At 42.2% G+C, this 11155-nt stretch overlaps 1 protein-coding gene across 1 annotated transcript in view; it reads left to right on the top strand.

The window, feature by feature from the left end:
- ZNF684 (zinc finger protein 684) overlaps positions 1-2693 on the top strand; it is a 12439-nt gene extending 9746 nt beyond the window's left edge. Inside the window, exon 5 of the mRNA XM_012646691.1 lies at positions 1075-2693. Within this exon, the coding sequence (XP_012502145.1) occupies positions 1075-1973 (899 nt within the window). The 3' untranslated portion in view covers positions 1974-2693. The remainder of the gene's footprint in view (positions 1-1074) is intronic.
- Positions 2694-11155: the final 8462 nt, after the last annotated feature.

Genomic DNA, 11155 nt, shown 5'->3' with positions numbered 1-11155 from the left:
AAAAAAAAAAAGAAATGTGTATGAATGGCCATAGCCTAGTCACTGCTCAGTCTAGCTCCATAGAGACAGATAAGGCACAAAGCAAGAGGGTATTACTCCACATGGAGGGACACTGGAGAGTGGGGAATTACAATCCCCTCCCCACAGTTGTTTTTTTAAATGGAGCAACAGATTTGGGATTTATAATATTTTGAGTATAGGAGCAAAAAAAATGTGACTTAAGGATCAAAGCAGCTTTCTGGAGACTAGTTAGGCAGATTGAAAAAGGATGTGTTAATAAAAACAGTACTTGTCACATAAAATTGGACAGATAGTTGTCATATACAGAAACCCAGCCAGAGTAAAAAATGATAACAAATAGAATCTATGCCTGGGCCTAGGATGTCTTGTCCTTGGATGACTTGCTGGACATTTGTGTTCCTGCGCTTACAAGTTTATTGTAAGAGTGAATCCCAGCTGTCAGTAGAGCTGGAGCTCTGTCTATAGATGTGCCTCAGCTGTGGTTTGGATGGGGTTAGAGGACTAGAGATATGAGAATGTTCCTAAAGGAAAGTGACATTGTGCAGCGTGATTAAGGGGAAAAAGAGTTGCAAAGGAGACAAATAGGGAACTATCTACCAGGATGATCTAGGAATTACATAGTGAGGATTCTGCCTCTTATTGCCTCCTCCAAACCTAGTCTGTTCTCTAATATTTTCCCTTAACTCCCCTGTAGCCTGTTCCCCTAGTTACCCTATCAATTAAGCAGATCTCCATGATGGGCTCTCTCTTCATTCTATGAGCTAAGCCTGCACCCCTGTTGATCAACCTTTTGACTTCCTTTGTACCCTACTCACTGTACCTTGTGCCTGTTTAACTGTCTTTCCACAGGTCATGTTAAGCCATCTGTTCTCATTATTCATCTGCTCCCCATTTCTTTTTTAGCAGTTTTATTCTTAAAACTCAAGAGGAACAAGGCAAATACAGGATTTGTTTCAGAATAAGAGACTAGCTTTGAAACCATAAATGTTTCTCATACTGTAACATGGTGGTGGGAACAAATAACTAGGAATGTTTTATTGTACTCCTTTTTAGAAGCTGACTGCCCACTTGTTGATGAACCAGAGAAGCATCAGGAAAGCAAAGACAATTTTTTGACGTCAGTTTTATTCACATTCAATAAAATTTTGACTATGGAGAGAATCCACCGTTATAATATGAGCACAAGTCTTAATCCTACAAGAATAAAATCACATAAATCATACAGGAAGAGTTTACAACCTAATTTAGACTTTCTTAATTATAATAGAAGTTATTGTGGAGAAAACTCTCGTGAATGCCGTGAATGCGGGAAGGACTTCAAAAAGAAGTTTCATTTCATTAGACATGAAACAAACCATACAAGAAAAAGGCCTTTTGAATGCAATGACTGTGGGAAAGCCTATAGCAGGAAGGGACACCTTGCCACTCATCAGAAAATTCATAATGGAGAGAGACCCTTTGTGTGCAATGATTGTGGGAAAGCTTTTATGCATAAAGCTCAACTTGTGGTCCACCAGAGACTTCACACTGGAGAGAAACCTTATGAATGCAGTCAGTGTGGGAAAACATTCACTTGGAGCTCCTCCTTTAATCAGCATGTGAAATCTCATACACTTGAGAACTCATTTGAATGTAAGGAATGTGGGAAAACCTTCAGGTATAGTTCATCCCTTTATAAGCATTCTAGATTTCATACAGGAGAGAAACCCTACCGATGTATCATATGTGGCAAAGCCTTTGGCAACACATCTGTGCTTGTTACACATCAAAGAATTCACACAGGAGAGAAACCTTATGGATGTATTGAGTGTGGCAAAGCCTTCATCAAGAAGTCTCATCTCCTTAGACATCAGATAACACACACAGGAGAGAAGCCCTATGAATGTAACAAATGTGGAAAAGCATTTTCCCAGAAGTCAAATCTTATTGTACATCAGAAAATTCATATATAATATTCACTTTATGAATATGAGGTCTTAAATATTAGGTAAATCTTACTAAACAGAGAATTCATGGTGAGGAGAAATCCACAATTTGAATGAATTTGGAAGGGTGGATTCCCATAAACAATAAATGCCAATCATGTTTTAGAAGTGATAATAAATTTTTTACAGAAAAAAAACACAGAAAACACTAAATTACAAATAATAGCACATAGAGCTTGGAAAGAAAGCATAAACTAAATAATCAAGGAATCAGTAAAAACTACATTTACCATTCCTGATTTTAAATTTTTATAATAAGTAATACAGTTATGCAAGTGTGAGTATAAAGTACATGCTTATACATTTTATTAAATTATACCTCTTATGAGTTTCTGCAGTAAATATCACCATTTTTTCTTCCAATCCTACCAATAATATGCATAATTAATCAAATGAGAAAATGTGGTTTAATATGTTCTATGAATTTGAGTAATATTTTCATCCATTTGCTGGCACTTTTAATGGGCATGGCAGTGTTAATGAATCTGATTCTCCTCTTTAATTATAGAAGTGAAGACTTCTTATAAAAATTCTTACGAAGATATTTTCCTTTGTAACAACAAAACAAAAAGTTTAACAAGATACTAATTGAAGAGAATAAAGCAATTGTGTACTGTATTATAGTAAGTATTCAGTTGAGGAAAGGAAGTATTTAAATATGTAAACAAAACATTTGCACTTCAAATATTCCTGTTCTTTTTCATTGGTATAGCTATGTAAGATGTAAGCATAGCTTAAGTGGTATTTAACTGGGGTGTCATCTGTATTTTAATAAAGTAGGGTGTCACGATACTTTGCAAAGTTTTGGGAATTTTGTTTTTTTAAGAAACCAATACAGGTTTAACTCCTGGAGGTACCTGGAATTTTCCATATGAGCAGCGTAGGCATTATTAATCAAGTTTTAAGTTCTACATATTCCCTTCAAAGGACTAATCAGCCATTATGTAAGCTAACATTTCTAGTGCTTGCCACAGTATTCCCTGGTAATGTCAAAAAACTTTTATGCCTTTTCTTGAGTGGTGACAAAACTCAGTTTAAACCTAAATTCAGAAATCAAGCCTTTTCTTTTTAAGTTTAAGCTCAGTTACTATGTTACATTGTTTTTCTTTCATTAGCCATTTTATGAAGAGTTGTGTTGAGTAATAACTATAAATGACAGTGCTTTTTTGAACACACATACTGGAACTTAAAGACTTAAATCTTTGTCTTTCAAATGTTATTTTAGAAGGGTATGCGCTAATTTCACTTATATAGTCATTCCAAAGTGTCTGGAACCTTCCTTTCTTGGAATTGTCTTCAGAGTCAGTTTGCCAGCCACAAGGAAAATCTAGGTATTTGTAGTCACAGGATTTGCCTTTTTTCAGCTCAAAGTTTTCTGTCATTTCCTATATGAAGTCCTCATTTCATCCTACTTAGTGCTTACCATTCCCATCCTATCTCCTTCCCCTGCCTGTGACCCTCATCTGAGAAACTCCAAACTACACAGACAACAGCAAGAGTGATGGGGGCTCCGCTGTTGCCAGCACAGTGTGAGATACCCTTGAAAGAGCAGCTGTGTAGTCACAGTGGCAAGAAATAAGCAATAGTCTGCTCCAGTCGACTGGAAATAAAATGGAGCCAGGAAATTTTAATTGTTTAGTATCAGCATGCATGTAATCTGGGTTCCATAAATTTGCTTGCTCCCTTTCTTAGGTGGAAAAAGAAATATAGTAGAATAAATTAAAATATATTTGTAGGGGACAGTGCCACGTGGGGAGTTTTCACTCGGGTGGTATACCTGTCATAATATATATATATATTTACATATATATATATATATTTGTAGTACTGGACAAATATAAATTGCCACCTAGAGAATTTCTGTCACTGACCTCACTCTCAGACTGTACAAGATGTTGGCAAGAAAACCAAAATGGCTCAGTTCCATCCAAATACCTTGGATTCCCAGAATTCCCTAGTTTATGTGTGCTCTGTCACTGAAACAGCCATGCACAATCTTAAGTGAGAAATCCCTTGATTTTCCTCACCTCTAAGAGATTTTCTTTTTTTTACTTTGTAAAAAAATCATTCAAAAATGTCTTCTTTCTGGCCTGCCCACCAACATGGAATATCTACCCTGGACTGCTCACTAAGGGAAAGATAAACTTCTATTTTGTCTGAGCCAATATATTTTAAAGTCTATTTGTTATAGCAGTTTAGTTTGCCTTAACTAATACAGGGGTTGGCATTAAAGTAGTTTAAGCAGGAGAATAATGATCAGGTTAATATTCTGAAGGATCACTTAGGCAAGCTGTGTGGCAGATTGCTTGCAGAAAGCAAGACCAGTTAGTAGGACATTGCTGTAGGCCACATAAGGAATGACAAAGGACTAAACCAAGACTGTGGTACCGGGGAATGGAGAGAAAGCATTATGTTCAAAAGATGTTTAGGAGGGGGGAATAAACAGGTGTTTATATCAACATGTGCTATGATTGAAAGGCAAATAAAAACTGGTCAGGGTTTGGTGAATTAAATTCCCCCTCAGTGGTAGAAGTGTAAATTGGCATAACTGTTTTGAACCATAGTTTGGCAACATGCATTAAGTCTTAAAACTTCAAACCATTTGACAAAACAATTCCATTTCTAAGAATCTGTCCTAAGGAAATGAGAATTTGATAAACAATTTATATATAAAGATGTTTATCACTGTTATTTACACCTGCAAAGGTTAGAGCAATAGTCAACTCTTATTGACTAAATGTTTGTATCCCCTCCATTCGTATGTTGAAATCCTAACTCCCAATGTGATAGTACTGGGAGGTAGGACCTTTGGCAGGTAATTAAGTTATGAAGGTGGAGCCCTTATGAATGGTATCAGTGCCCTTGTAAAAGAGACCCCAGAGAGCTCTCTTTCCACAGTGTGAGGATACAACAAGAAGTCAGCAATCTGCAACTCAGAAGAGGGTCCTTACCAGAACCCAACCATGCTGCCACCCCGATCTCAGGCTTCCAGCCTCCAGAACTGTGAGAAATACATTTCTGTTTATAAGTCACCCAGTCTCTGGTGCTTTGTTATGAACTGACTAAGACATCAACCAAACCCAAAATCTACTTAGTGGCTTATAACAACAAAGATTATTTCTTGCCCATATGACCTACCCATGCTGGACAGGCTAGGGACTCAGCTCCATGTTGCCTTCACTCCAGAAACATCCTGCATGTATTTGTTATCTACTGCTGCATAACAAATTACTCTAAAACTTAGTGGCCTAAAACAACAAACATTTATTATCTTATAGTTTCTGTGGGTCAGGAATTTGGACTGAGGGTCCAGATCAGTTCAGACGCTGGGTCTCTTATAAGACTGCAATCAAGGTGTCAGTGGGGGCTACAGTCATCTTAAAGCTCAACTAGGGAAAGGATATGTCTCCAGGCTCACTTACGTGGTGATTGGCAGGCCTCAGAAGGTCCACTTCCAAACTTACTAAGGCTGTTGGCAGGCCTCAGGTGCTACCTGGCTGGAGACATCAGTTCTTTGCCAAATAGACCTCTCCATGTACCACACAGACAGCTCACAACAAAGCAGCTAGCTTCTCTTAGAGTAAGAGAGGAAGTGATCAAAAAAATGAGGGATGGCTAGCAAGATAGAAGCCAGAGTTGTTTTGTAACCCAATTGGAAAGTGACATCCCATCACTTTTTCCATATTCTTCTATTCATTAGCAATGAGTCACTATGTTCAGCCTACACGATTACACAAGGGCTTAAATACCAGAGAAGGGGGCCATTGGAGGCCATTTTAGAGTCTTCCTGTCCCACCGAACATTACAGTCTCTGAACCAGAGGGAAAAGAAACATGACAAAGTGTGCATTGGCTCTGAGAAGATTCCTTTTGGAAGTGGCACACATTGCTTCTTATATTTTATGGTCAAACAAATCACATGGTCTCTGCCAACTTCTAAGGGATGGGAAATTGCAATTCTACCAATGTGCTGGGAATGTTGCTGAATGCAGATTTGGCAGCCTGCCACTGAGAACCAAATACCAGAGGCCAGTGTTGGTGAAGGAGGAGATGTCGGACTGTTGTCTCAAAGACCATCTCATCTTTCCCTGCTTACTGAGCAACTTATAAAGGGAAGGAGAGAAGGAAGTATGTAGCAGAAAGCAAGCTTTGTGCAAGTGTTAACGAACCCACAAGAGGGATTCGATGTTGCCTGATGCACAGAAAGCCATGGCAAGGATTGTTAAGGAGGAGAGGATTGATTGATTGATTGATTGATTGATTTCAGTGCATGCATCAACTGGGAGGTTATGAAATGACTCAAATCCGCCTCTCCGACCAACGTGGTCAAGGGGTTTTTCTGGAGGCAAAATGAATAATGCATGAGGGGTGTGAACATCATTGCATGTTTGGTGTGGAATGCAGAGCACTCAAGTGCAGTGAGAAATCATGCTAGTATATATGTCCCATGATCAAAAAATGGCAGATAAGTCTCTCCTAGGGCAGGGATTTTAGTATTACAATAAGGTAGGGGTTAATATTGTTCTTTCATCCTTGTGCGCAGGCTCAATGGGTCTTTGGGCACGGTCTGTGGTGGAGTATTGCTTATCTTATCTTCTCAGGACAAACAGGTCGTGGAAGCTTTGTAGGAGGTTCCTGGTTCCTGGGAAAGAAACTCTAAATGGAGAATGCATCAGTGCAACAGAAATTTACAAAGTTCTGGTCAGCAAATCGTACTGAGAGTTCTCTATTTTCTGCCCATTTTGAGACTGTAGCTGCTAAGCTACCAGGGCTGAGATAAATCTTAACTGTCAAGGTCACTTAGAGCTGCCAGCCCCAGCCATAACGTGAACATTGAAAACTTACTTGAAATATGAGGGAACTAAAAATATTATTAAGAAAACATTTTCTTGCTTATGGAGCCGGTTACATAAGTCATCATAACTTGTTCAATGGCTATCAGCAAACAACAGGTCATCCAGTGGATCTTGTCATCAGCTGTCTGTGGTAGGCCTATTCCAGACTCTTGATCTGTTTTTTTATCAAGGTTGTTTTCTAATCTTGTGCCCGGCAGCTGTGTCAGCAAGCAGCAGGTCAATTCCAAACTTTTAAGACCAAGCCGGTGGGGCGCGGTGGCTCACGCCTGTAATCCTAGCTCTCTGGGAGGCCGAGGCGGGCGGATTGTTTGAGCTCAGGAGTTCGAAACCAGCCTGAGCAAGAGCGAGACCCTGTCTCTACAAAAATTAGAAAGAAATTAATTGGACAACTAAAAATATATACAAAAAATTAGCCGGGCATGGTGGCGCATGCCTGTAGTCCCAGCTACTCAGGAGGCTGAGGCAGGAGGATCGCTTGAGCCCAGGAGTTTGAGGTTGAGCCCAGGAGTTTGAGGTTGCTGTGAGCTAGGCTGATGCCACGGCACTCTAGCCCGGCTAACACAGTGAGACTCTGTCTCAAAAAAATAAAAAATAAAAAAAAATAAGACCAAGCCAAAAGCATACTGGAAGTAAAATGGCTTCCCTTTAGCCTAGCAATATAGTCTGAATGGCCCTTGGGGTGCGCTTACAGAAGAAGGCATCCAGAATATTTGTGAACAGTGAGAATGATTACCTCAGCTACAGGTTCAACAATGGCAGAATTGTTTAAGATTTTGATACATCCATGTGCAGGGGTGATGTAGCTATTGAGCTGGATTTGTCCTTTAGCCCAGGAAACCATAATCAACAGCTGAGATATCAAGTACTCCACATTGTAAAAAGGGCCATAAATAATTGGGGCCTGACAACCTCTCCACTTCCGGGATTTATTAAAAGGTGACCAAACCGCCTTCTCTATCCTCAACCATCTTCCCAGGCCTGCTTTGCCTACACCCACTCCCTGATGTAAATAGAATACTTGTTGCGGGGTAGGGGTTGGGGGTGGGAAGGAATCACCAGTAGTGAATTAGCCATAGGGGAAAATGCGTGGCACTTCTCTCCAAAAATCAAATGAGGATTCCAAAAGATTCCCCAGTGGAGATTGGGTTGCTTGCAATGATGTCAGAAGCCTGAATGGAAACAAGGCAGAAGAGTGGCCCAGTGGACACCCCATTAAGTGTGTTAGCTGGGGGTGGCGGCGGACCCAGACAGTTGGAAGAGGTCACCCTGGGGTGGAAAGCCCGCAGCAGACAACTGCGCAGGAGGGAGGGCCTCACATTCGGCCCTTGAAGACCCCGCCTTTGAACGCCTGTTCAGGTCAGCGTGAGCCAGTGTGGTAATACTCCAGAGAGGACCACCGGTCAAATGAGAGACACGCGTTCCTTCCCTCTTCTAGTCCGCAACTTCCAAAGAGCCAAACTCCCAAGTGCGAGGGGGAGGAGACAGCCATGTGAGGTGCGGGCTGGCCTCACTGAGAAGCCCTAGGTGCGGCGTAAGCTCCTGCATTTGAAGAAGAGGGAGGCCTTCGGCACACCCATTATAGGATCCTAGGAACTAAAATTCAAAAGTGATTTTTCTACCCCGTGACAAGGCTAAAATATACAGTGCGAGGGTCGGAGAAACGCGGGCTGAGAGAAACACCGACCGCGCGTCGCTGGGGCTTGTGGGCCGCGCCGGGGCTCTCAGCGCAGGCGCAGTGCCGTGGCGGGGGCGGGCTTGGCCCGAGGCCCGCTGTCCCGGAGGGAGGTGAGTGTGGGCGCCTACGCAAGCAGCTACTGTAGCAGTACTCGGGTTCGGAGGGGTATGGTGGGTCAGAGGGCCAGAGTAGGGATGGCACTGAGGAACTTGAGACCCCAAGTCTGGGACCCCGGAAGATGGTCTCTAAAAGAGTGTGGCGCCGGCGATTTGTCTGTGGAGGATTGAATCCTTCCAGGTTCTCTAAAGCAGTCACTTCACCCAGCTGCGCTCTCCTCGGAAAGAAGCATTAATAGAATCTGTCGCCCGAGTGGCTCCAGTGTCCCCTTCACCTACTCCTTCCTCGGCTCAGTAGCCCTGCGCCCGCTGCTCCGGGCTGTGAGCGCTCTCAGGTCGGGGCCGCCATCCCGGGATACGAGCTGTGCGGGTGGGCGGCGTATCTCCGCTCACGAAGTAGTGTGTGCGGGGCGCTGCCACACTTCGGTGTCTCAGGTTTCTCCCTCAAGGGTATGGTCGTCTGCTGTGTGGTCCCCGTGCCCAGAGGTCCCATTGCCCGGCCTGATTTCCTCCAGGTATATATCCTGGGAGGTCCTTGGTGTAACTTTGACCCCCTCGGGTTTCTGTGAGACTCCTGCTTAGGGGAACAGAGATTTGGGGCTCAGGAGAAAGATGCCACCCAAGGAAAAGCTGTTTCTGAGCGCACAGGAACAAGCCATGCTCTTAAGAACGAAGGCTGCAGCTCCGCAGGCAGCTGAAACCCATCTTCAGAAGACTTCTGTGACCTGAGACCTCCTGCCAAAGCTACTGAGCCAAGGCTGGAGTCCAGGGGAGGAAGGGGTTCTGTAGGTGCTGTGTCTGCAGAGGTTACTTGGCAAGGCTTCAGTCACGTGACCACTTGCACAGACTAGGAAGAGACTGGAGGTTTTGACTCAGAATAGAAGGGAGATGTACCTGAGATGGTAAACAGTCTGTAATGTGAAGAGAAGACATCATAGGTCAGGATAGTTGGGGGATTGATTTAGGCAAGGCAAAAACAGTTGTCCTAGTTGGCTATCCTAAGAACAGCAAGGCAGGCCTGGTCTCTCATGGATCCTTCCTCCTCCAGCTCTGCCTCCTTAACACCCTGACCTTGCCCAAAGGAAGAAGAGATGACCAATTTCCAGGTGAGATTCAATTTTCCCTTCTCAGTCCAGAATGTGTCTACTCTCGAGAAAAAAAGTTCTTTATTCCTTAGGAAAGGAGAAGGAAACCAACATATATGGAGCACTTTGCATTCTAGACACACTTAGCATTGACTTTTCTTTTAATACAACAGCCGTGAAAAGCGGATATTATTCCCCATTTAACGGAGGTAGCAACTGGTTTAGTAAGGTTAAGAGACTTTCCAAGTTGCCTGGTGTGATGGCTCACACCTGTAATCCCAGCACTTTGGGAGGCCAACGTGGGAAGATTGCTGGAGCCCAGGAGTTTGAGACCAGCATGGGCAACATAAACCCCTTCTCTACAAAGGATAAAAAAAAAAAAATTAGCCGGGCATGGTGGCATGTGCCTGTAGTCCTAGCTATTCAGGAGGCTGAGGCAGGATGATCACTTGAGTGCAGGAGTTTGAGGTTACACTGAGCTGTGAGCTCTGATTGTGCCACTATACTCCAGCCTGGCAACAGAGTGAGACCCTGTGTCAAAAAAAAAAAAAAAAAGAGAGACTTGCCAAGTTCAACCAAGCTATTAAATGGTGGAGCCAGGATTCATCTCTAGGTCTGTTGCCTATGCTGTATGTGTTGTCAATGGACAAGTCTTATCCGGGGACTGAATTGAAATTGTTCACGTCTAGAGAGTTGGGCCTAATCTGGCCATCTGGACATGAAGGACACCAAGAGGAATGCTGTCTTCTTGCCTTGTGCCCTCCTTTAGGCTTGATGTCTTCATTACCTAACATGTTGCTTGTTCATCCACTTAGTTGTGGCTACTCTATGCTCATTTGTAAGGGCAAAACAAATAAAATTGGATACAGTTCTTACTTCAAAGTGTGTGGTTTCTTTGGGGGGAGATAATATAAACATGTATAAAATAATGATTACTACTCATGTATATGTTAAATAAGATGCAAAGAAGCCATACTTACCTGCCAGTTTGAGGAGTGCAGTCAGTGCTGTTATCAGTGTTAGAGGAGGGGAAAAATCAGTGGGGACCAGGGTGATGAATAAAGATTTCTTGAAGGAAGTGAGCTTTTATGTCTTAAAATATTTGAATATATGATTAATTTTCATACTTCAAGTTTTTATATACTTTTCGTTGTGGATAATTGCTTTATGGTCTAGTATCAGTTTTTATATTATTTCATCTGTGCTTGAGTAGAATGTAGATTCTCTAACAGTAGGTACCAACTTCTATATGTATCTATGAGACCTACCTCATCAGAATTTCTGTATCTTTACTGATTTATTTGTGTTTGCTTGACCCATCAATAATTGAAAAAAATATGTGGAATCTCTTTGGTAGATGTGTCAGTTTTTCTCTTTAGTCCTTCCGTTTTTTCCTTTCTGTAATTTAAGGATGTTTT

Source organism: Propithecus coquereli, unplaced genomic scaffold (genome assembly GCF_000956105.1).
Source record: "Propithecus coquereli isolate 6110/MARCELLA unplaced genomic scaffold, Pcoq_1.0 Scaffold249, whole genome shotgun sequence".
NCBI classification, from domain to species: Eukaryota; Metazoa; Chordata; class Mammalia; order Primates; family Indriidae; genus Propithecus; species Propithecus coquereli.
This window is presented reverse-complemented; position numbering and strand designations above follow the sequence as displayed.